General features: G+C 45.9%; 1 protein-coding gene across 1 annotated transcript; it reads right to left on the reverse strand.

Moving 5' to 3' along the window:
• Positions 1–4,095: 4,095 nt before the first annotated feature.
• On the reverse strand, positions 4,096–25,669 carry DNASE1L3 (deoxyribonuclease 1 like 3). Its single transcript, XM_030307092.1, has 8 exons — positions 25,386–25,669; positions 17,724–17,812; positions 14,194–14,301; positions 13,495–13,607; positions 10,676–10,788; positions 7,880–8,037; positions 4,598–4,694; positions 4,096–4,295 (listed from the first exon to the last, which is right to left on the reverse strand). The coding sequence occupies exons 1-8, from the start codon at positions 25,524–25,526 to the stop codon at positions 4,182–4,184; spliced, it is 933 nt and encodes a 310-aa protein (XP_030162952.1). The 5' UTR covers positions 25,527–25,669; the 3' UTR covers positions 4,096–4,181.
• Between the last annotated feature and the right edge of the window lie 1,183 nt (positions 25,670–26,852).

The raw sequence follows: 26,852 nt of genomic DNA on the forward strand, positions 1-26,852 counted from the left end.
CCATGAGATCATGACCCAAGCCAAAATCGGACTCTTAACTGACTAAACCACCCAAGTGCCCCAAGGATATTTTCTAACCTCCATGAAACTATTAAAATATCTCAGGGGTGCCTGGGTGGCTCAGTCGGTTGGGCGTCTGACTTCGGCTCAGGTTATGATCTCACAGCTCTTGAATTGGAGCCCCACATCGGGCTCTGTGCTGACAGCTCTGAGCCTAGAGCCTGCTTTGGATTCTCTCTCTCTCTCTCTCTCTCTCTCTCTGCCCCTAACCCACTTGCATTCTGTCTCTGTCTCTCTCAAAAATAAATAAACATTAAAAAAATTTTAATATCTCAAAATATGTCAAAAAAATAAAACGAAACTTCAGGATATTTGATGGGGGAAGTTTAAGAGTTTCCTAGAGAAGAGTGTATCAGCAGAAGGAGTTTTTGCAAATGATAAACATAGATTTTTCTCCTGCCATTGGCGAACTCATGAAATAGGAACATGGACTTGTACCAATCAGCTGGAATCTGGGCCAGCTGGAGAATATTTGCAAGCCCATGTTCCTACCTCATGAGCAGATACTTGGGAAAAGTGTGTGTGTGCGTGTGTGTGCGTGTGCGTGTGTGTGTGTGTGTGTGTGTGTGTGTCTCTGCAGCATTCATCTCAGAGAAAGGAGATTTGCATGGAGATTTGAAGGCTATGAAAGCCTTAGGCCTATGGAGACAGGGACATTGTGTTTGCAGGGAAGAGGGGCAAAGAGGGGAGGGGAGCTTTAGGCTGAGAAACATTATGTATAAAGGTCTGGGGCAGGACGGTGGAGGGCAAATTCAAGCAACCATGGTGAGGTTTACCTTTCTTTAGCTGATTTTTTTTATTTTTTTTCAAATGTTTATTTCTATTGACAGAGTGTGCCAGTGTGAGCAGGGGAGGGGCAGAGAGAGAGAGGGAGAGAGAGAATCCCAAGCAGGTTCTGCACTGTCAGCACAGAGCCTGATGCAAGGCTCCATCTTACCAACCATGAGATCATGACCTGAGCAGAAATCAAGTCGGACACTTAACTGACTGAGCCACCCGGGTGCCCCTCTTTAACTGAATTTTAGTTCTCGTATCCCTGGTGCCATCCCATTTTATATCCTTCAAACATTGTTTGAGAAACGTGAATGCACTAGGAAGCCCTGTCAATTTTTTAATCCCCAATTTGTACCAGCAAAAATCACTCCCTAACTTTGTAAGTTAGGTGTTTCCATCTGGAAGTGTTTCTAAAAGAAAAATTACAACAATCCTACTACCCAATGTCTACTACTTTTGGTTCAAACAATATTTTCTTTTAAATTTTTTTTCAACGTTTATTTATTTTTGGGACAGAGAGAGACAGAGCATGAATGGGGGAGGGACAGAGAGAGAGGGAGACACAGAATCGGAAACAGGCTCCAGGCTCTGAGCCATCAGCCCAGAGCCCGACGCGGGGCTCGAACTCACGGACCGCGAGATCGTGACCTGGCTGAAGTCGGACGCTTAACCGACTGCGCCACCCAGGCGCCCCTAAAAATATTTTCTTTTAAGGATAATTATGTGAAGACTATTGCCTTCTTCTCCAAGGTGGCACAGTAGTGCCCTCTGAGTTTAATTAATGACACAAAAACTCTGTCTCCTTTTATTTTCCTGGTTTGACAACTGTCCTTATACTTGCCTTCTCCAGCCCAAGGGAAAGATATGAGCCAGGGCTGCTGAACTGAAGAAACTCCCTCCACCCTCTGGCCCCCAGCCCACAGAGACAGGATGAAGAGCATGAAAGAAATGCTGCTGTGTTTGAGGCAGGAAGGGGATGTTGATAAGAAAGAGAAAATAACAGGAATGGAAGAGGGGCATCTCAATTTCTCAAGACTCACTTGCTGAAATACTTTTTGTGATCAAAGATAAAGAAATGGAACCTTGGTCTGATTCCTCGTATAGCAAAATTCAAAGTAATTAAATGAGAGACATATGTACCCAAAGACTTAAAGTGAGCCACCCTTTGACAGAGCAAGTCCTGCTAATAAAAATGTAGCCTCCACTTGTCAAGGGCTTGCTAAGTGTGAGGCACACATTCAGTGTTTTACATTCATTATCTTACTGAAACTTCACCTCTGAGGTTGATCACATCAGGGGACTGAAGGCAAGTGGCCTGCTCAGCATCCCAGAGCTCGTAGGTGGTACAGATTATGGCTCCAAAGTGAGCCTATCCCCTCCTCATGTTACCCTCTTCTCACTAAGCAGGGCCAGGAGAGTGAGTTTAAGATCTGGTTTCTCAGTAACTAATGAAAGAAAAGTCTTATCCTCAGGTCTTCTGGGAGCCTCTCAAAAATGCAGGCTTTTGGGCCCCACCCCAGACCTTCTGAGACAGCCTCTGGGGGCCTAGAGCCTAGGCATCAGCATGGCGACAGCTCCCCTGGGATTCTGGGACACACCAGTTTCGAACCCTCTGGATAAAGCCAAAGCTGAAAGGTTGTGTACCACCGAGGTGTGCCTTCCTTCCCCTAAAAGGCACAAGAGTTCCTTGCCCCAGTCAGGCCAGGTGACCCAAAGGGATGGGAGCATGTCTGTGGCCCTGTTAAGTTGTGACCAGCAAGAAGCCCCACTCTGCCTCCTCTTGCCGGGCAGAGTGGCCCCAGAGCCAGCAGGTGCCTGTGGCTCCAGTAAGCTGCTCCAATGCAGAGACAGAAGGATGTCCTGTCACAAAGGAGGTCACAGGGTGGGAAGGACCAGCCGGAGCAGTGGACAGGACAGTGGTTGGTCTGGTCCACCTTCCCCTGCCTCCCCCACCGAGCACAGGGCTCTTGTCCCAGCCATGCCGCTGGCCTCTGGAATGAAAGGATCATCATCTCCTCCAGAGTAAGCTCATTTGGGAATTGCCTGCTTGACCATTTGGGACCTTGGAAATTGGATGTCTTCCTGGGTCAGTGAGCCCTGCTCACAAGAGGAGGTGACAGGAACTTTATAACCTTACCACCTCCCCCCCCCATTCCAACGAAATTTGGGGGAAAATCGTTTTCCCATGTAAGCAGAACACTTTTGATTTAATTCCGTCAGTCAGATGCAATCAGATTTCAAAACTCAGGCTTATGGTCTCTTTTTCTTATATCAAAAGTCACATCGTCTCTGATATATTAAGGAAAATCAGCGAGAAGTAGGACCATGCATAATATACTCTATGTTTCAAGATTACATATGGTGCTTATTTATGCATAGAGTCTCTTGGAAGGATGCATAAACTGGTAAGAATGGTTGCTTCTGAGACAGGAAACGAGTGGGTGAGGTCCCGGGGCAGCATTTCTTGTCTCTGCTTATTCTTTGGTACTGCTCGTATATTTAGCCTTGTTCAGGTACCACTTGAACAAAAGAAGCAATGTAAGGGAAAGCGAAGTGAAACAAACAAGAATGGTCACCATGGATACAGGCAAAATGGTGCTGGCAGGACTCCTCTGTAACTCTTTGGTTGCAGAATGATAACAAAACCCTGAGCCTCTGCCAGCCAACTGGCCTACTCAAAGCCCAGGAGGAGGGAGGCTTGGGGCCATGCAGGGAAGGGGCAGTCCTGCTGGACACAGAGTGCAAGATGGGATGAAGGTGAGGCTGACGTGTTACGCCAGAAAATACAGACCCTTGTGGGCATCCAAAAACTCTGGGCTCTCTCCAGATGGTGGTGGGAGCCCCCGCAGGGTATTGAAGCAGGGCTGGGAATGCAAGTGGGCTGTGGTCAGAATGGAATTTCAAAGGATGGCACTGGTGGTTACTGGGCTTGCTGAGTTGGAGGACAATTTGGAGGCAGGGAGGCCAGGTGGGATGGCCTTCATTCTTCATCCCCGTGAGACACGATCACCATCCTGACCTCGAACGGGAGGGGACAGATTCCTCAAACAGATAATTGCCCAAATCCTAGGGTACAGTTGGGGCCTTGGCCTTTCTCAGGACGTGAAGCCTGTCCTTTTAGACTGCAAAATCCCCCAGTTTCCTTTTAGGTAAGTCAGGGGAGGAAGGAGCCCAAGAAGGGTAAGAGAAGACTGTCCTCCCAATTTGACTCAAGTCAGATTAAATTCAAGTTGAAAAATGAAAGCAGTTGGACCAGACTTGTTTCCTGAGTGCAGGCAGAAGTTCATACCTGTGAAAGCTGTTTTATTTAGAAGCAAGAAATGGTTAATAAAATGGCATTCTTGTATCTAGGAGCGACGGGTCTTTTTCTTCCTTGGAGAGATAGATTTTTTGTTGGTGGCGAAGACCCTGGAAGATTGTAGTTTAAATTCAACTGGAAAGTGGTCGCTGACATCCAAGGCCTATAAAGAGAAAAAGGAGATAAATTTGGGGATTGGGAGACTCTCATTTTAGTGCTGAACAAATTCAGGTTCAAAGTGGGAAGACAAAAGGCCTAAAGTCACCCAACAGAACACACACTGGTGAGCATCATCCCTGGACCAGCTCAATCAGAAATTGAGACAGGTCTTCAAGTCACAGAATCATGGGCTTTGAGACTCAAGGTCCAATGGCCCAGTGTTGTGTCTCCGGTGGTGGCCTCAAAGGGTGACACCAACTCATCTTCCCAGGACAGTGGCACAGAAAGACAAGATGGCAGCTGTACCTCCTCTTTGGTCAACCCATAAGCTTTCTGGAAGTCAAAGGTTCTGTTTGATCCGTGAACAACAAAGCTGATGATCTCTTGTCCTCGAAGCACGATCCTGGAGAAGGGGGGGGAAGACAGTCACATTAATCCACCTTGTTGATTTCTGAGACCAACCAAATTTCCTGTTTGACGTCTGGAATGGACCGAGCAGCCTGGCTCTTCCGAGTGATGTTCAAAGTGCAGACCTGGTGACCCTTAGGACAATGCCTCAGACTGGGAAATGGGACCAAGCCCTGCCGTGGCCCCATGGGCTCCAAAACAGTGTTTCCCTGTGTGGGCAGTTAGCCCTGATGGTGGAGGAGAAGATTATAAATGATACGTGGACACCACACCACGTACCGATGACTTGCATAGTGAGAATATTTCTCCCTTCACAGTTATTTTTCACTTTTTTTGATTTGATTATAGAGAAAGGTACTGGCTTATCTTTAATAACCCCCTAAGCTCCCATTTTGACCAAGACTGAGCAAGCTGGAGTCACCAAGCATTCTGCAAGTGAGAGAACTAAGGCAGAATTTAACATGGTTTGATTTTCACAGGGCTTATTTTTAGCTATTTTCAATTTACGACAGAGGATATTGTTTCTCACCTTAACATGAAATTTCCTTTAAAAATTAATTTATTTCATTAGAAATGAATGGACTTAAAGACAAATACAGACAAAAACCATAGTATGGTTGCTTTGCGGTGATAACAAACACCGGGAACACGGTAGCTAAATGAGTCTGGGAAACATGGACTCTAATGTATCCCAGGTGGAGTGATGAGTTGGGGTCTGCATGGCTCCTGACTGAACAAGGACAAGGTGAGTCGAACTGCCAGTTCATGCCTCTCCACCAAGCTTTCCCTGATTCCGACCTGTGACTTGGTTTCCTGTGTTTGCTACCATACCACCGGGGTTAACTTTGAATTCAGTCCCCAAGTGAACTCTTCACCTTCAGCTGGAGATTTCTAAGAGCCATCCTTCAGACCCAGAGAGTAGAGAGCAACATCGTTAAGACCCCCGTTTCTGACTCCTACATATGTGTGCAGGCCATTGAAGTCTTTCCCGAGGCGTGGCACAGGCCAGCTCTTGACATCTTTTGTGTCCAGCAGCAGAGCACAGCTCATGGGAGGTGTTCAATAAATATCTGAACACGGAACGAAGACTGGAATTGAGACCATTTCATTTTACTCTCCTTGTTAGAAATTTATATGCCTTTTTAAAAAACCCTAAAAGATATATGCTTGTACAGAAAACACAGAAAATTCAGAGCAGCAAAATGAGAAATTAAAAAAAAAAAAAGCACATGTAATCCTGCCATCCTTTGGCATATATGTGTACAAAACTGAGGTTCTTTCAGTAAACATCTTTTTTTAACCTGTTCCCCCACCCCACCCAATCTTACGTGAACATCTTTCCCTGTGATTCACTGTTCTCTGCTTCATTATTTTCAATCACCTCCCTCTTGTTGGTCAGGGGTGCAGAAGGTTCTTGACCTGCCCACGGTCAATGCACAACTGCATGTGAGTAGGCAGGTGGGTGAACAGGCTGGCGGGTGAGTGGCCTACTCCAACCAGCTTTGTTGGCAACGGGTCAAAGTGAGAGAGAGGAGGCAGGCACCTGCGAGCTCGGCCTCTTGTAACCCTTCTGCCTTGATTCCGCTTTCCCCAGTGCTAGGGCTGTTTCCACTCTTGAGAGCTGGAGCAGTGACTTCTGCAAAGGACACACCAGCCCTGAAAGCTCCGAGAGGAACAAAGGAGGTCATGGATGGAAATGAAAGCCAGACCTCAAAACTAGAGAAGTGAGAACAGCTGTCTTCTGGCAGAAGCCGTCTCCTGCTTCCTCGGAGGCAGGCTGAGCTCTGGGAACTGCGGTCACAGCGGATTTCCCAGCCTGCGGTCTCTGCTGTGGGTGGGGAGATCATGAACATGCACACAATTCAAGTGCCTTCCCCACCTCTCAGTCTAAGAAACAAAAGTGAGAGCTGATTGAAATTCCCCAGGGAGATGTTACAACTGTGAGAGAATGTTATCATTTACTTTTTTTTTTTTTCCATTCAATCTCTACACCCAGTATGGGGCTTGAACTCACACCCTGGGATCAAGAGCCGCGTGCTCTACTCACTGAGCCAACTGGGAGCCCGGAGAATGCTATTATTTACAGGTATGTGTTTGCATTTAGGAATATGTAACAAAAGTTTTTTTTTTAATTTCTTTTTTAACATTTTATTTATTTTTGAGAGACTGAGCACAAGCAGGGGAGGAGCAGAGAAAAGACAGAGACAGAATCTGAAGCAGGCTCCAGGCTCCGAGCTGTTAGTACAGAGCCTGATGTGGGGCTCGAACCCACAAACTGTGAGATCATGACCTGAACCCACGAACCTGTGAGATCATGACCTGAACCAAAGTCAGAGGGTTAACTGACTGAGCCACCCAGGCACCCCTGTAGCAAAAGTTTTAAAAAAATAAGTACCCTGGGTGCCTGGGTGACGCAGTCGGTTAAGCCTCTGACTTTGACTCATGATCTCACAGCTCATAAGTTTGAGCCTCGCTCCAGGTGAGCCCTGCTTCTTGCTCTCTCTCTCTCCGTCTCCCTCTCCCTCTCTCACTTGTACCCTCTCTCTCAAAAAAACAAACAAAAAAAAAAGTAAATACCCTTTTACTTACTCGTCTCATTTTTAGTTTTACCCTGAGCAATTCATAAATATATGCACAAAGTACATGTATAGAATGTTCACTTCAGCAGTGCTTCTACCAGGAAACTCTTGGTAATAACCTAAGCCCAATGACAGGGGATTTGAGTGAATGCATTGTGGTATGTCTTTGTGATGAAATGATTAACAGCTGGTGAATGTATGGAACGCTTACCATATGCCAGGCATTGTGTGAGAAGACATATACTACTTCATCTAATCCTCATCGTGGCTCCATGAATGAGGCATGACTACAATATCCATTTTACAGATGAGGAAGCAAAAACACAGACATATGCACAGATACATGAAATGGTAGAGGCAGGATTTGAATCCAGACCTGTCTGACACCAAAGCCTGCACTAGCCACAGTTAAGCTGCAATGCTCAGGGCTCCCGGACACGGCCATGCAGTTTGCACACTGCACAAGTACTCAGTGGCCGGGCCTGAAGTCTAACTGACTCAGCGCTGCAAGCCAGGTTCTTCCTCCGCCCAGAGCAAGGCACCTTTCCTGATGCATACCAAGCACTGGATGGGCTGGCTGGAGTCAGCAGGTGCCTCCTACCTGTCATATGCACAGTTGGTGCTCTCCTTGACTGTGGTGTCCTCTTGGTCCCCTATCAGCCAAACAAACCCGGGGTCAGTCCTCAAGCGGATGTTCTTCCAGGCCTTCTTGGGCACATAGCTACAGCCGGCGTTGAAGTCACCCATGAAAATGAAATTCTGAAAGACATTATTTGGAACCGTCACCTTGTGTGTATTATTGCCAATGCTTTTGCTCAGAACTGCTAGCAATGGCCCCACCTCCCATACTCAGCAAACAACGGGGTCTGTTATGGCTAAATTGTGCCCTCCCCCACCCCTACAAATTCGTATGTTGAAGTCCTAACACACGATACCTTAGAATGTGACTGTATCTGGAGAAAGGCCTTCAAAGAGGTGACTAAGGTAAAATGAGGTTATAGGGGTGGCCCCTAATCCAATATGGCCGCTGTCCTCATAAAAAGAGATTGGGACACAGAGAGACATGGACGGAAGACCGTGGACAGAAGCCTCAGGAGAAACCAACCCTGTTAACACCTTGACCTTAGACATCCAGCTTCTAGGGCTGTGAGGGTATACATTTCTGTTGTTTAAGTCACCCAGTCTTTGGCTGCACTTGGCAAAGTAATATAAGGTCTTTTTCTTTCTTTTTTTTTTTTTTTTTTTTTTAGAGTTTAAAACTGAGTCACAGTTTTGATGAGTATTTGTCAGGGGAGAACGTACAAGGGAAGGTGTTCTCAATGGGAAGGAGGATGTTTGCTGTGGCCCTTCCCTCCTGTTCTTAGTCACTGTGTCCCTCTAATTCAGCTTGTGGAGTTAGGTGGGGATCAAAGAATCCAGCTCATTTATCTCCCTCAAATCTCTCTGGCTCAAACTACTGTAGAGGATAAACATATGGATGTATCAACGCCTTTTGTTTCCGAGCAGGACAGATGAATTTGGGTGGCTAATTTGACACCTTTGGCACCCTGCTTTTCTGTCCTATTGTTTGGAAGTTGGGAACTCACTCCTGTGGAAATTCTGTCTACTGAGGAAGTAGGAAGAGCCTGAAAGGAAGGAGGTGACAGAGTGAGTTGTCCACCCCTGCCCCGAGGCCACCAGCAGCACCTCCTGTCTTAGAAGTGTTTTCCCTTCAGAGCTCTTGGAACAGAATTTTAATATTCCTCAATCCAGAGGAAGCGTCAGATTTCCTTGCTGGCGCTGTTGTTTGGGGCTGTTGCTGACTTTAGAGTTTTCTTCAAAAACATTTTATTTTGACCTCAGAGACCATGGTTTTCCCTGAGATTGATGGGCGCGGCCGAGGTCAGAATGTCATCCTTAACCCGAGTGACCACCAGCTCCTATTGTTATAGGCATGATTTGCTGAGCATGTACCGCCTGTCAGGCCAAGCATTAAATGTTTCATAAAGTTTAAATTAAATCTCACAATAAACACTAGAAGGTAGAAGGGAAACAGGATAGTGGGATAAAGTGACCAGTTCTAGGCCACTCAACTTATTGGCTCAAGTGGTAAAGTCAAGAATTAAATCCTGATCTGTCTCACTGAAGGGCCCTCAGCACAAGATGGCCCTCTTGTTCACTCTTGTGCCACTGATGTCTCCCTAGTGCCTGACATGTAATGGATGCTCAGTAAATTCTTGTGTGAATGAATGAATTCAGAATTTTAGGAATGAATGAGTCTTTCTCTTGTCTTGCTTTTTACAAATAAGCAATGAATTACACACCTGGTGCTCTCCATGTCCTAGCTCTGTGTCCACACTTTCCTTGACTCATTTTGCAGTTTGAACAGTGGAACTGAGGAGGGGGGAAGGGGAGGTCACTGGAGTCACATCCCAAAAGGAGGAAAGAGGAATGAGGAAGGGCCCTCTGGAACACTTCCATATTTGCCAAGAGCTTTCACAGGCCCTCATAGCCACAGCGGGTGACATCCCCATTTTCCAGATGAGGCCGAGACGGATGGTGGATGTATTCCCTTTCTGTGAGAATAGCACCCCTTGATTATTTGGGAAACTACTTTCCTCCTTCACCCCAGTCTGTGAGATTGGGCTGAAGCTCACACTGATTTAACAAATCAGAGCTTCTTAACCAGAGCTGATCGCAGTGGTTGGTTCAGGGATGGATGAATGACCCAATCAGGGCCAATGGGACCCAATCCTGAGAAACTTATTGTATTGTGACACAGAAAATCTGTCTCAGACCACTGGGTCTGGAAGCTGCTGGTGGCCATCTTCCCTTCCCAAGGGTGGAGCCCATCCAGAGGAAAGGAAGGCAAAGAGATGGAAAGAAACAGACAAGCCAAGTCCTGATTACCTTGTCTGAGCCCTGGATCCAGCTATGCCTGAACTACTTCTGGACATTTTAGTCACATAAACCAATAAATTGCTCTTCCTTTCATGAACCAATTTGAGAGTCATCACCTGCAGTGAAGGACTCTTGATCCCTCTGTGTCTCACTGTTCTCATTGCAGAGTGAGAATGAGAAAGGTAGTTACTTCATGGGGTTATTGGGAGGATTAAATCAACCTGTGCATTTTCAGCCTCAGTGTGGCCTGGCAATAGCTATTCACCCAGTGATTTGGGGCAGCCATTATTAGGGGAGCAGTGTACGAATTGCTGAGACCCACGTGGACAGTACCCAGGCAAATTTAGCAAGAAGGGTATTTAAGGCAGAGGTAAGGCCTAAAATGAGGCTCTAAAATAGTGGGGGTCTGCACAGGTCCTGCCCCACCCCCCACCCTCCTGGGGAGTCCCTCATCCCTCCCCAGAACCACATTCTGCCTCTGCTAGACAGGAATTCAACAGACACAGAGGTTCATCACCTCCGCCTTCCAGCGATGTTTCATATCCGTGTAGACATCAGCCAGCTCATCAATCTCTTTAACGGAGGTCTCAGGGGTGGTGTGCAGGGGGACAATCACGAAGTCCTTGACAACTGAGGAACAGGAAAGAGGCGGAGGTCACACACTTCCCTGAACAGAGGAAGGTTCCATGAACACTGCTGAAGGGAAACAGACTGTCCCCCTAGAAGGCCCAGCCTGCATTGTCTGGGTCCCCTCATTTCTAGAGGGTCCAGCCGGTGGCTGAGATGTGACTGTTCTTAGGACGATTAGGCCGGCATTTTCAGTACATGAAAGCCTCTTGTCTCCCACTCACCTGCAGAGCTAAGAGAAAGCCAGTAGATAGTACTGCTTGCTGGTATTGTGGGTGTTTTTATTTTCTCATTTTTTGAAAAATTATATTCTCTACTTTTTAAAAACTAATAAGTCAAGCCTGTTTGGCTTTTGTACTAAAGAAAAAAGTTTTTCTAATTAAAAAAAAAAGGAGGCTTGTTAGTTTATGCTTCTTTTGTAATCAAGAAAAAAAAAACCCAAACATTATTTAAAAAAGAAAGTGGTCTTTTGTGAAATATCTGAAAACCTCCCCCCACCGGGAGGGACAGAGGGAGCCTTGGAACTGAGCCTCGCCCACCTGGCAATGGAGCTGTTGTGCTCTGAATGCCTCTTCCCCTGGCTTTCCCTTGTCCTGTGCCTGGGTCCCCAGGCCTACTCGGGAGCTAGGGGCTGTTGAGAATCACTGCTCAGGTCACACAATGGAAAGTCAGGACTCAGAGCCTGCAGCCTCTCTCCAGGACCCTGCACTTACCCACCAGCCTTATTTCTCACTCTTCTCAGGCCTCGCTCCACCCCCCATCCTCTCTCTGGTCTCCCTACACATCCCAACTCCTTTCCACCTCTGAGCTTACTGGCACCTCCCCTCAGAATGGCCCTTTCCCCAGTCTTCTGTGACTGGCTTCTTCAGGTCACAACCCAATGTCACCTAAATTGGGTTGGTCCCTCACCCCACTATGGAATGCACCCTGCTTGTATTTCCTTCATGCCCTGAGATTACTTGCTGTGCTTCTGAGTTTGGCCCACTGGAACCTGAGTTCTGTCTTGCTCACCCTCTTGGCTCCAGCACCTAGCACAGCACCTGGCACATGGGAGATTCTCAAAACTATTGATTGAATACATGAATGAATGAATGAATGAATGAATGAATGAATGAGTAAATGAATAAAAGGGAAAAAAGATAGATGAATGGCTAACTCTATCTTTAATCTCAAATACAGGGGACATAATGTTTCCTTGTACAAGATAGAAAATTCCAAACAGGAGGGCGCCTGGGTGGCTCAGTCGGTTAAGCGTCCAACTCTTGGTCTCAGCTCAGGCCATGATCTCATGGTTTGTGAGTTCAAGCCCTGCATTGGGCTCTGCGCTGCCAGCACAGAGCAGAGCCTGCTTGGGATTCTGTCTCTAGGTCTCTCTGCCTTCCCCATCCATGCCCCTCCCCCTCGCTCTCTCAAAATAAATAAATTAAAAAAAATTCTAAACAGGGCATGGCTGAAGTGCCATCCTAGGGGAGGAGAGATAGAGAAGGGTGAAAAGGTGGAGGCCCAAGACAAACAGGTTTGTTTAGCAATGTTTAGCTGTGTGTAGCTGAAGACTCTCTCGGAGAAGAAATAATCACTTGGGGCGGGGGGCAGGGTGCTCTCCAAACACTGCTCTGGTCAGCTAAGTGTGAATTGTGTGCACGATGAAGCTATTACACATGCTCTCTGACGTGCATTTCTGTCCTAAATAGCCCCCAGATCCTTCTCTTCTTCTACTGGAAGTTCCTCCACCTTTCTTCCATGTTGGTTTTCCTGAAGTACTAATTAGCCAGGGTGGGAATAGTTAACTTCATCGTTCAGGGTGTTTATATTTGTGTAGTATAAATTTGGGGGTACATGCTCACATACATTTATTTATTTGGTCATTATCTGTCTTGCCTACTACAATATAACTTCACTAGGGCAGGGGCTTTGTCTGCCTTGGTCAGTGCCTGGAACAGACCATAGCACGTAGTAGGTACTGAAAAGATATTGGATTCTATATAGCTTCAATCTGCAAATCAAATTAATTCTTGACTTTCCATTTCAAGATGCACTGTGGTTAAGAGTATGTGCTCCCAAGATAGTGGCTTGGGTTACAGCCCTGTTCATTCATGTCAAGAGCTTCTGGGTGACCTTGGACAAGTGACTCCACCTATTTGAACCTTGGCTTCTTCAAATGTAAAAGTGGAGACAATCCTAGGTCTTAACCTGCAGGGTGTTGCAAAGTTGCAGGAACCTGGCACTAATCAGGTATCAATACTTGTTAGTGGCTTATATAAGTGTAGTTGTTGTCAAAGTTAAGGGAGCAATCATTTGGATTTCCCCTCTATACCCAGTCCTTGGAGGACTTTGCCATGTCATTACTAGAGGCAGAGGGAGACTTTAGTTTGGGGTTCATTTCTGCTGGCCACCACTGCGATTTTTCAGAATGAAGCTATACTTGACTGCGACTGAAGAATTGCAGTAAATAATTTCCATCAGCCTAACTGCTCCAACAAGAGTGGAGTTACCACTGACTTCAGGTGCATTCTAAGGGAGGTCTTGGCATTCTGAGAAGCCAGGCTGCATCCCTAACACTCAAGTATCAGACGTTCTCAATGGCCATCTCAAGTCTGATGCCTCCCTAACAATGCTACGTAAACCCTGGGACCCCAGCTCACATCTGGGGCTATTGTCCATTCATGGGATCACAGGGAGGTTATTCACTACTGGCGCCTTGGGTCTCACCGGTGTAGGGTGACTGGAACCAGACCACAAAGGGTTCCCTGGAAAATACATCTGTGTCTCCAGCCTGATAGTCATGGTAGAGGTAGCGTTTCTTCACAGACAGTAGCTTTTCCCTAGGGGAGAAAAAATAGGAAGCACTTCCAGCTGAGTCAGTTGACGTCTTCATTCAAGAAGCAGAGACATGGCTTCATTAGCCCCCCAGGCAGGCTCTTGCCCTGCAAGGGATCTTTCGCCCGAGAACAAGGCTCCATCTACTCTTCTCCATGGCCACCCTTTGAAAGCTGGAGATCTGAGCAGTACCACTTATCTGGGGCACCCACAAGTTAATGTTCAGACTTAGAACAAATTACTGTAGGAAGAAGACAAAACTCTGAAGTTTCAGAGACAGCCATGCTGGGCAACTCAGGTTTCCATCCCTGGGCCAGGACTTGATGAGGGAGGATAAAGAACTCCTGACCCTCCTGACCAGGCAGTCACTGACTCAACCAACAAATTAGGTGTTAGGAAGCTGCTTGTACTCTTTAGTTTGAAGAGGTAACGCTTTGCTTCAGAGTCAATTTGACAGCAATTATTTTGATCAATATTGAGAACTGGTTAGAGGTCAACATTTGGTTTTGAAGAAAAGATAAGCATTTTGATTCAATTCACAGTCATCATTTATAAGTGAACCACATTCCAGGAAGCATAGGCTATACTCACTTGTAGAGAAAGGCATACTGCTCTTTATATGTGTTTCTTCCAAGGCGAGAGCTAATCACATAGTTGTACATTATGCCTTTTCTTGAATTTCTTGAATTTCTTGAAATTCTAAAATGCAGAGATTTTACATTATGCATCTTAAAAAATAAACATCCCCCTATTGCATGTTCCCCTAGCTTCACTCTGTATCCATATCACCAATGGCATCATGGAGAAGGGTTACCGTTCATCATAACCTTGGGGTCTAATAAGAAGGGCCACCATCGACTGGGAATGTGACATCTTCCAGGATCTTGACAGCCATTAACTCTTACCCTTAGAAGATGGGTACTGTTGTTACCCACCTTGTATAGTTTGCAGGTGCAGAGCTGGGATTTGAACTCAGATCCTACATACTCCAAATCCACACCCTTTGCCCTGCACCTGTGGGACATTATTGAGACCATAGAAGCTTCAGGCCAGAATCTGCTCCATATCTCACTCTGGCTCATGGCTGGGGCTGACCTCATACTTCCTAGTGGAGGAAACCTTATCAGGTCACCCTGTCCATGCACTACTGCTGAACATTTATCATATGCAGAATTCCTAGTAACGTTTTCATTGGACATTCACTCCTGCTCTGAAAACCCTCAAGCATTTTCTCACAAGTCCTAGAACTATGATTTCAGATCAGCTATTGTTTATGTTCTGGGGGCTGGCGATACAGATGTGAAGTCCCATTACCTCTATCCCTCATTTACACCAGGGAAACTTGACTTTCCATGTGTTTGCCAAACCTGCTGATAACTCACCCTGGGCAGCTCCTGGCACGATCTAACCCATTTGCCCGCAGAAAGATCTAGGGCATGTCTAAGCTATAGCATATTCTCAGGTTTAGTAGCAGAAGGAGCATTTAGGGCCCAACCTAGGCCCTACAGAAATTCCTAGGACTTTAGGTACATACTCTTTTTTTTTTTTTTTTTTAAGTTTATCTATCTTAAGAGAGAGAGAAAGAGAGAGAGAATCCTAAGCAGGCTCCTCAGTGTCAGTGCAGAGCCCAACTCGGGGCTTGATCCCACGAACCATGAGATCATGACCTGAACCGACATCAAGAGTCAGACGTTTCACCAACTGAACCATCAAGGTGCCACTAGATACATATTCTAAGGCAGGTCTGGCTACTGGGGCCTGAGGAATGTGGACGTTGGATTCCACTGGGCTTCCAGTTTGGGAAAGTTGGCCTTGTTCTGAATCTAGCCTGCCAAACTTTGGGTTGGCAAAATGCTTGCCGTGACTCAGCTGTGAGGTGACTAAGGCTCCTGTTGGCTTACGAGGGATAAGGGGACAAACAGGCCTGCTTCTGCCTGGAATCAGTGGCATGGTCTAGGGGGCCTGGGACAACTGAGGCCAGTTGGGGTGGGAAGACTCAATCCAGGCTGGCTGTGGGGAGGGGCATAGAGCCCCTGTCCCCTCGTACTTCTGAAAACTGACCAGAGTCCCTCTAAGGAAAGCTCAGGAGGTTCAGAATAGAGCACCAGCTTTGGAGTCAGAAATGACCCAGGTTCAAAGGTAAGCTCCACGATTTACTGGCTGGGTGACCTTGGGCAAGTCCCTTCTCTCTGTTCCTCAGTTCCCTCAGCTATAAGGGAAACAGTAATAGTACCCACCCCACAAAGCTGTTGTGGGAGTGAATGAAATAGCACACGTAAATTGATTAACTGGATGCCTGGCAGGTAGTTAGGGCACCGATGGCAGCTGTTACATGCGGCCCTCGGGACCATCATTTGCCATCATAATTTGCTTCCTTTTACTAGTAATAGACACCACCAGCCCTGACTGGTCACTGCTACAGACCAGGCACAGCCCAACCACTTATATGCAGGATTTAATCAGCACCACATTCCGGGAAGATGGGTTCCATTACCAGTCCCGTTTTATACACAGGGAAAATGAGGTGCAAAGAGGGTGAGTAACTTGCCCAAAGTCATAGCAGAGTCAAAATCCAAACACAAGTGGTCTGAGTTGAGCGTAGGTGCCTGACCCTTGCACTAAACTCCCTTTTCCATCATCAAAGATCAGATCTGGAAAGAGAAGAGCTGCTGAGGCTGAATGGAGAAGCTCAGCGCAACTCCATATTTCCAGATGAGAAAATGAGCCCCGGAGAAGGGGGAACCAGCCCAGGGGACCCTCTGTGTGAAGGAGAGTGTCCAAGATTTCCTCCCAGGCTGAATGACGCTGGATTGACCATTCATTTATTTAAAAAATAATAATAATAACAGGGGGGCCTGGGTGGCTCAGTTGGTTAAGTGTCCAACTTCAGTTCGAGTCATGATCTCACAGTTCGTAGGTTCGAGCCCCATGTCAGGCTCTGTGCTAACAGCTCAGAGCCTGGAGCCTGCTTCGGATTCTGTGTCTCCCTCTCTCTCTGCCCCTGCCCTGCTTGCACTCTGTGTCTGTCTCTCAAAAAGTGAATAAACATTAAAAAAATATTAAAAAAAATAAAAATTTTAAGTTTATTTATTTATTTTGGGAGAGAGAGAGAGTGCACAGGAGGGGCAGAGAGAGAGGGAGAGAGACAGAGACTCCCAAGCAGGCTTTGCACTGTGACAGTGTGGAAACCAATGCGGGGCTGACGCTCACAAACCAGGAGATCATGGTCTAAGCCGAAATCAAGAGTCAGTTGCCCAACCAATCGAGCCACCCCGGTGCCCCTTGAATATGCCTTTTTAACTCACATTGGGATGATTTTCAGGTGGGTGGGTTTGCTGATTATTCTTTGAGAAAGAATATAAATCACAAATATAATCCAACGTAATTTAAAAATATTTGAGGACATTATCTTTTGGGTTTTTTTTTTTTTTTGAAGTTGTAAAATCAGACTTTTTGTAAGCTATTCAAATCATATAGAAATATATAAAATAAAAAGTAAATATTCTGCATTTCTTCACTGACTGCCTCCACAATGGTCCTCCAATCACACCCACTCCCCTGGCCCAGAAGTAACCACTATTAATGGTTTGGGCACATTCTTCCAGTCTTTCCTCTAGGCTCATGCAAACTCAAACACATGCTTATTCATGTATAGGGTAATGTGATTACTAAAATGGGCTACTCTACCTACGGTTCTGAACCTGCTGTTTTCAATATACTGCAGCCATCTTTCCATGCTGGAATATTTAGCTCTAAGCTATTCTGTAGTGATCATGATTTTTAATGGCTACATCATATTCCAGCCTGCGGGCATACCATAACTTCATATTTGCACTCAACCTTTTTTTTATAACGGTAGTTCTAAGCTCAGCCCCTTGTCTCTTTTGTTTCTCTCTCTGTCCTGGCTCCTCATCTGTTCCCTCTATTTTACTTTATCATATTAAAACTAGCTGGTTGAAAGTTCTCAGGACTTTGGCTAATGGAGTTGGAAGTGTGGCAGTGTTGGTCATGTGACTTGGTAGTCAGGGTGAGTGCTGGCTTTCACCCTTGGTTCAATTCCTGAGGCTTTTCAGGTGTCCTTGAAGTTGAGTCTGCAGAAGGTCCAGGAGCCCTGTCTTTACCCATTTAGTCTGTCCATCAGCATGGGACAGATAATGTTGTTGCTGTCCTTGATTTCCATCAGGAGTATGATATCACAGCGTTTGATGACCTGTGAAGACAGAATTCCCAGGTGTTTCAGGCCATTTACTGCAAGTAATAAAATCTTTTATTGGGCACTTACTATGTTTCAGGTATAGGATTGGTGCTTTGTTAAAGTAATGAATTTCATCACTGAAATAAGAGAAGAACTTTGTGAGGCAGGTCGTATTTTGATGTCTATTTTATTTGATTAAAAATTTTATTTTTAGGGGTGCCTGGGTAGCTCAGTCGGTTAAGCATCCAACTTTGGCTCAGGTTGTGATCTCACGGTTCATGAGTTCAAGCCCTGCGTTGGGCTCTGTGCTGACAGCTTGGAGCCTGGAACCTGCTTCTGATTCTGTGTCTCCCTCTCTCTCTGCCCCTCCCCTGTTCATGTTCTGTCTCTCTCTGTCTCAAAAATAAAATAAAACATTAAAAATAATTTATTTTTAAGTAATCTCTACACCCAACGTGGGGATCGAACTCACCACTGACTGAGCCACCCAGGAGCCCCCCCCCCCCCGCACCTTTTAATGTTTATTTCTTTTCAGTTATGTCTGTTTTAAAGATGAGGAGCCTGGGGCTCCAGGAAAACCGAGTAAACTATCCAAAGTCACTCAGCTAGAAAATGGCCAAGGCAGAATGCAAATCTAGGCAATCTGAATCCAGAGCCTATGATCACATGTCCTATATCTTGTTTTTTTTTGCTTGAATAATCACCATAATAATAATAATAAATATTTCTTAAGCTCTTAGTACGTGAGAGGTGCCAGTATGGATATGGGTCTCCCCAGTTCACCTGGCAACAAAATCATAATAATAAAAATTACAAGGGCTAACATTTATTGTGAGCCTACCATAAGCCTCACCAACACTGTGAGAGAACTATGATTATTGGCTCACTAACCTCAGGAGAAAACCAGGCTCAGAGTGTTTGAGTGGAAAGTTTGAAGTCACACAGCCAGTATAGATGGTAGAGTCAGGATTTGAATTCGGGTTCTTATGACTACAAAGCCTACCATGCTGTTAAAACATCAGGGAGAGCTGGGTCCTGCCACCGAGCCAGCTTGCTGATTTAGTCACTGGTCTGTGTCAGACCTTTCTGGAAGGCACTTTAAAGTATGTATCAAAAGTCTTGGAGTGGGGCGCATGGGTGGCTCAGTCGGTTAAGCGGCCGACTTCGGCTCAGGTCATGATCTCACGGTCCGTGAGTTTGAGCCCCGTGTCGGGCTCTGTGCTGACAGCTCAGAGCCTGGAGCCTGTTTCAGATTCTGTGTCTCCCTCTCGCTGACCCTCCCCTGTTCATGCTCTCTCTCTGTCTCAAAAATAAATAAAACGCTAAAAAAAAATTAAAAAAAAAAAAGTCTTGGAGTATATACTTACTCTTTGGCCTAGTTTTCCCCCTTTGAGGAAGGTCTTCTATTATAAAGAAATATCTACTACTTCTCTGCACCTCAGTTTCTTCATCTATAAATTGGAATGATGACAGTTATTCCCTCACAAGGTTGCTGGAGGATTAAATGGGTACTTAGAACAGTGCTAGGCGTTTGGAGCCACACACGAAATTATTATTGCTATTATTATTACTTGTACAGATCAAAGAGGAAGAGGCATTGCAATAGCACAACAAAAACTTGGAAACAACCTAAGTATCCCCAAATAGAAAAGCATTAAATGAAAGATGTTGTAAACATGGCATAGGACATTATGTAGCATTAAAAGTCATGTTTTGAAAGAATATTAACAACATGTGAAGTACTTCCAATATAAAAGCAAAATACAAAACTGGTGGGCAGTCTCCATGCTGCAAAACAGATGCAGTTTTTAATTTTTTTTCTAACATTTATTTATTTTTGAGAGATAGAGAGAGACACAGTGTGAACGGGGGAGGGGCAGAGAGAGAGGGAGACACAGAATCCGAAGCCGGCTCACAGCTGACAGCTGTGAACACATGTTCAAGCCCACGAACCATGAGATCATGACCTGAGCTGAAGTTGGACGCTTAACCAACTGAGCCACCCAGGCACCCCCGGATGCAGTTTTATGTATTTATTTTTGCATAGAAAAATGCCCATAAAATGCCCTAAATGCCAATAGCTCTTATCTTCAAGTGATAGGGTAACAGCTGATATTTTTTTTCTTCTTTATATGCTTCTATATGTTCAAAGTAGTCCATAATTACCATTTTTAACTGAATAAAATTAAGTTAGAAATTAAAATTTTTTAACTTAAAAAATGATACCTTTCTAACTTTAAAAAATTAAAGTGTTATTAAAAAAAGGAAACTGCGGGGCGCCTGGGTGGCTCAGTCGGTTAAGCGTCCGACTTCAGCTCAGGTCACGATCTCGCCGTCCGTGAGTTTGAGCCCCGCGTGGGGCTCTGGGCTGATGGCTCAGAGCCTGGAGCCTGCTTCCGATTCTGTGTCTCCCTCTTTCTCTTCCCCTCCCCCGTTCATGCTCTGTCTCTCTCTGTCTCAAAAATAAATAAACTTAAAAAAAATTATTTAAAAAAAGGAAACTGCTTGAGGATAAAGTAATTATGGGAGAGGAGATGATGGCCAATATTTATTAAGATATGACAGATGAGGGGTGCCTGGGTGGCACAGTCAGTTAAGTGCCTGACTCTTGATTTCGGCTCAGGTCATGATCTCACAGCTCATGGGACTGAGCCCTGCTTCAAGCTCCACACCGAGCTACTCCACACCAAGCATGGAGCCTGCTTGGGATTCTCTTTCTCTGCCCCGCCCCCCAAGGGCCCCCTAGCGCATGCTCTCTATCCCTCTCTCTGCCCCGCCCCTGCACCCGCACTCTCTCTTTCTCAAAAAAAAAAAAAAAAAAAAAAAAAGTAACAGGTGAGAGTCTATTTAACATAAGTTAAATAAATTGTCTTATATAAAGTGCCTCATGTGGTGCCTGGCTTTATAAGTGTTAGCTCTTGTCATCAACTCATTAAATTTTTATAATAGTCCTTGGATGTTGGCCGTCTTGTTATCCCCATAGTATAATTGAGGACTCTGCCTCAGTGCAGTTAAGTAATGCGAACACCCTGTGAATGTGAATAATGGGATCATCCACTGCGGAGCCCTGCTTGACCACTATGCTCAACAACGGAGGAGATCCCCACATCCTCTGATTGCTCCTCCTCGGAGACCAAGGTCCCTTTTGAATGTAACCCGTTGCCGCGGGACAAAAATGGGCCAGAGTTCAGACTCCCTTTCCTGAGCAGAAGGGTTGAGTTTTTATTTTTTCGTTTTGTTTTGTTTTGTTTCTGAGAGAGAGAGAGAGAGCACAAGTGTGTGCTTGAGTGGGGGTGAGGGACAGAGAGAGGGAGAGAGAGAGAGAGAGAGAGAATCCCAAGCAGGCTCCATGCCTAGCTTGGAGCCCAATCCCATAACTCTGGGATCATGACCTGAGCCGAAATCAAGAGTTGGATACTCAAACAACTGAGCCACCCAGGTGCCCCTGAAAGGTTGAGCTTTTAGATTCCCTGTTTACAACCCTTTTGCCTCAATAACAAACGCTCTGGAGCCCCACATCTCCTTGATCTTGGCTCAGGTTATGATCTCGAGATTTGTGAGATTGAGCCCCACATCAGATTTTCCTGACAGCAGAGAGCCTGCTTGGGATTCTCTCCCGATCTTTACTCCTCTCTCTCAAGATAAATAAACTTAAAACAATAATTTTGTTATAATTTTCTAATTATAAAAATAATGTTGCTTATTATAGAAAATCTGGAAAATGTAGAAGACTATAAAAATCACCTGATGACCTGTAAAGCCACCACTCAGACACTTCTCATGTGATTTCTATACTTATACATATTTACAAAATGGCATCAGAATAACTAGCCCGTTAGTTGAAAATATAGGCATCGAATCAAATGGCCTTGGATTCATGTCTTGACTCTATCGCTCACCAGCTGTGTGATCTTGAGCAAGTCACGAATGTTCCTTGAACCGCCAGATTCCTTATCTGTAAACTGGGACAGTACCCTCCTTATGGGGTTGCCATAGAGATTAAAGGACATGATGGAAATAATACATTCAGTCTAGTCCCTGGCACAGAAAAGACGCTCAGCAAACAGTGGCAATATTTATTACACGGTTTGGGTCTTTTTTTTTTTTTTTTTTTTTTTTTATCTCACATGACATTGTGAGCATTTTCCTCAGTTTTCAAATCCACCACTGATGTGTGTTTTCTCTGCACCAATTTCAGGCCAGGAAAAATAGATCCCCCCCCCCGCCGGGCTCCATCTCCTCAGAATGAGGCTCCAAAGAATGAGGCCCCCAGAAGGCCCTCCCAAACCTGAAACTCAAGATTTTCCTGAGGCTGCTGTTCACAGAGGGAGGGAGTAGGGATTGAGCATGGCCAGTAGTGAGGGGCTCCCAGCAAGTGGTGTGGTAAGTGGGGCTGGGGGAAGGGAAGGGACACTCTGGAGAACTCTATGAACACTCTGGGGCCAGAGAAGCCTATTAAACCTTTTTTTGTGCCTCTGAACAGGGAGCAACCAGCATGGTGGGGAAAGAGCCCAGAGAGGGTCAGTTAGGCCTGGGTCCAAGCCCTTGTTCTTTTGCTCGCTTGCTCCATGACGCCCAGGACAATGTACTCCTCCTCTCTGAATTCCAGTTGTCTCGTCTACAAAATGCAACCAGCGGGGTTGTGAGGCTGAACTTGGATACTGCATGTTAAGGACCCGGCATACAGTAAGCAATCCTGAAATCATAATTATCATGTGCTGTGGGAGACAATGCCTCCCATGTCCACCATCTTATCCCCAGTGCGTGCCTCAGAGCAGCTGGCACATGGTCTACCTTCAGTGAGTGTTTGTTGGCTGAACAGACTTCGCTCTTTAAGGACACAAACTGAAGAAGCAGACAGAAGCAGGCAGGGTTTGGCATCTGGAAAACTGCCCATGGTGCCAGCCAGCAAACCCAAGATGATGACAGCAGGGCTCCCTCACTCTCCAACCTCCCTGATGAAGGTCATAATGACAACAGCGTGATGAAACTGGGCTCGTCTCTGAAGTGATAAATCCAGTATGGAAGAGAGGAAAACGCACCGCCACGAATATGGTTGGGTCATATGTTTGGACTTGATCCTTCCGCTTAACAGCTATGGAATCCTGGGTAAGTCACTTCTTTCTGAGTCTCTGTTTTCTGGATTACAAAGTGCGGGCAATGCCACCTATGTCATAATAAGAATATAACATTCCTGGGAATACCTAGGTGGTTCAGTCAGTTAAGAATCTGACTTCAGCTCAGGTCATGAGCTCATGGTTCATGGGTTCAAGCCCCACGTTGGGCTCTGTGCTGACAGCTCAGAGCCTGGAGCCTGCTTCAGATTATGTGTCTCCCTCTGTCTCTGCCCCTCCCCTGATTGTGCTGTCTCTCTCTCAAAAATAAATGAATAAACATAAACATTAAAAAAAAAGGACATAAAATTCCTGGCCTATAGTAGGTACTTAGACATTAGCCCCTGTAAATATTACTTTCCTGAATGCCTGGGTTTGGGTTTTATTGTTTGTGCTCTCAATGGCTCTGGAGGTATTTGGGGATGGCCTCTGATTACAGGATGGTCTTGCAACAATGGGGAAAGTAAGGAGTCCTTGACAAAGACTTTTCACATGCTTGGTGTTTGGTGTGATGGGCTGTCCATCCGTCAGCCCTGTAGGACACAGCCGCTCAGGGGAGGTGCTGAGTATAAGCCCCCAATAATGGAATCACCAAGGAACAAAAGATAGTCTTTTGTTCTCTTAAGACTCTGATGACATTGCCTGGATAGAATAAGTGAGGAAGGTAATGGGAACACAGTCGGTACCCGGGTTCCACGGGCCCTTGTGTGAGGAAGCAGGGAAAATAGTTTCCTCGTATGTCAAAGTTTCCTGTTGAGCCAGGGAGTCTCGGCTCCCACAGGCTTGGCATGGCTCTTCTGGCTGAACAACAATCTCTGGAAGGCATTGGGTGCTGTCCAAAGGGCAGGGCCAACCAGGGAGAGGACCATGTAAGTAAGAGCAGAGCATGCCAGTCCTTGCTCTAATCCACTTTGTGTATTAATGCCAACAGTGGCAGCTCTATGTGAGATCACCTGCCCACTCATGGGCTCTACCTTGATTTCTCTAGGCCAACTGGTGCTACAGGTTGTGTAAGGCCCACTTTCAGAAAGCCCCAGGGGCTCAGTGAGGAGAAGGGAATTCCCGGGCTTGCTCACACAGCTGCCTGGTGGGATCTGACCCCAGAGCCCCTGGTGTTCCCACCATAGCCTGGTGCCTCCAGGGGTTTCTAAGGTGATAATACCCAGACAGAGCCCTGGGAAAGGTTTCAGCTCCCAGCATCATCAAAAATAAATTAACCTGTAGGGTAAAGAGAGTCAAGCAACTCTAAAGAAATGTGAGCAGCATCTCCAGACCTCCAGAAATTGGTCATAATACCCACGGGAAGTCTTATATATATATATATATATATATATATATATATATGCGTATGTGTGTGTGTATGTATGTATACATGTATATATGTATATATGCATATATATGTATATATGTGTGTGTGTATACATGTATATGTACACACATATATATACATATATATGTAAGTTTTTTAATGGTTTATTTATTTATTTTTGGAAGAGAGAGAGAACACAAGCAGGGGAGGGGCAGAGAGAGAGGGAGACACAGAATCCGAAGCAGGCTCCAGGCTCAGTGCAGAGCCTGACAGAGGGCTTGAACCCACAAACCATGAGATCATGACCTGAGCCAAAGTCAGACACTTAACTGACTGAGCCACCCAGGCACCCTGTGCAAGGGAAGTCTTATCTAAGTGGAGAGAAAGATAAGAATTGATAGTTGGGAAAAGGTTGATGGGGTGGGCAGTGAAGAAGGAAGAAGAGAGGGGTGTAGAGAGAAAGAAAGAAACCACAAAGAAGAAAGAAACGAAGAAAGAAGAAAGAAGAAGAAAGTGGAGGGAGAAGGCGGGAAGAAAGAAAAGAAAGAGTAGAAGAAAGAAAGAAAGAAAAAGAGAAAGAAAGAAAAGAAAAAAGAAAAACGAAAAGCAACAAAACAGAATGAAAAAAAAGAAAGAAAGAAAGAAAAGAAGAGAGAAAAGAGCTAGCAAAAAAATCTGTGCTGCATTGATGGGTAAAAAGACCAGGCTGGGCTGGCCTCCCAGCTCCCCTCCACCTACCCACCCACCACCTATAGGAGGTCACTTCACCTTTTGTTGTTCATCTCTTCGTGGGGATAAAAATCCTCCTTTTTAAGGGTGATGAAAGGAAATCACGTATTTGCAGTGCCTGACAGGGGCGTTCAGTAACCGGGAGCCAGATGCTGTTTTAGGGGCTTCACACGTGCCAACTCAAGCATTCCCCAAAACTGTCCTACAGGGAGGTACTGGCATTACCCTCACGTTCAGATGATGACATGAAGCCCAGAGAGGTGATGTGGTTACTGGAATTACTGCTGCCATTATTGTGACAAAATGCCAAGGCGGCTGCTACCTTCACCCCAGCGACTAACTTGAGTGGAACATCTCCTGAGTCTCTTAAAGTCTGAACGCATCAGAGAGGGCACGAGGGGGGTCCGGCGCTCTTTCTGACAGGAAAAGGTCTCACCTTCACGATGACATCCATGGCATTCTTGTTTTCCTTCTTGGCTTCCCCAAAGGACCTCACATTAAAGGAGCAGAGCCTCAGGGCCAGGGCACTGCCGGTGGAAAGGAGGAGAAGCAGGAGGAAGGTGGGCGGCTGAGGCATCCTGATGTTCCTCTGGCTTCAGAGAGAGGGCAGCGGTGTCTGGTGTGCGGGCTCTAGGCCACTGCTTCAGGCTCAGCTGACTTATAAAGCCTGCAGATAACAGGAATTACTGGATTCCTTGTTGCTACTTTCACTTCTCTGAGGAACTGAAGATCATGGGTTTCATTCCCCAAGGAAATGGAGAAAAGGGGCTAGTCTTTGAGGAGCCCCTGTTTTTGTCACTCTGGTGAGGAAATCGGCCTGCGTAATTTGGGCACCATCCTCCGCAAAGTCACTCATATCCCAACTGGGAGCCAGCTGTGACATCTGGTCATCTGTCCTGTGGTGGCATGCCATCTGCCTTCTTTCCCTGAGAATTGATAATTCGGAAGCCATCTACCCTGGAGGGCAGCTGGGGTGCAGGAACCTTCTGTGAGGGGGCAGTGAAGCAGGGGCCGGAGGGAAATCCTGCCAGGCTTTCTGTCCTCACTGGGATTTGGCAGCCAGCTGTCCCTGGACACACCCAGGCTCCAACTCTCTAATCGCCCCAATGGGCGTTGTTAAGGTCAAGTCTAGTTTGAGTTACATAATTTTTTAAGGCAGTTTTACTGTATATAGTCTAATACACCAAATGCTAGCAGTGTGTTCCCAAGAACAGCAATTGCTAGCCTGCTAGAATGGGTCAGGAAAATGTGCTTGGAGTTTAAGGATGAAGAGCCAGTTAAAGCCCCTAGAAAGATCCACGATTCAACCAGATATTGCTTTAATGTTTGTAAGAGCTGTATGACCCGGGAAAGGAAGGCTTTGTAAGAGCTGTAGGATTTTGACCTAAGTAAAATGAGTTTTGGAGATGTGGACACGGAGACAGAAGATCTGAAATGCAAAATCCAATCAAGTTGTAAGCCCCGGTGAGATTTGTAGACTTGGGCAAGGAAAATTCTTCCGTGAAGAAGGTGGGTAATGAGAATTGGAAGCCAGCATTGGGATCTCTGGACAACCCCCGCTTTGAAGTGATGGGCGGGTGGCTGTAGCCACAGAGAAAGGTGCAGATATATAACTAACATACATCCAGTCAGCATCCTGGCCAAAATCTCTGACCAACCATGCCCAGGCAGGCTAAGGAGATAGCCCCAAAGAGCACATGGAGGGAAATAATGGTTTCCTGAGCTCCTGGTGAGACAAAGCTCTCTAGAGCCTATAACAGGCCTCCTTAAATCTCTGGAGGAAATGGTAGTGATTGCCTGGCAAATAGGCATGTTACAACGAGAAGAAGATTTAGAACTAAGTGTGGTACATGCTTTTTGTGACTTTTAAGAAGGAATCTGTACATGCGTACATTTTATGAAC

This window comes from Lynx canadensis, chromosome A2 (assembly GCF_007474595.2).
Source record: "Lynx canadensis isolate LIC74 chromosome A2, mLynCan4.pri.v2, whole genome shotgun sequence".
NCBI lineage: Eukaryota > Metazoa > Chordata > Mammalia > Carnivora > Felidae > Lynx > Lynx canadensis.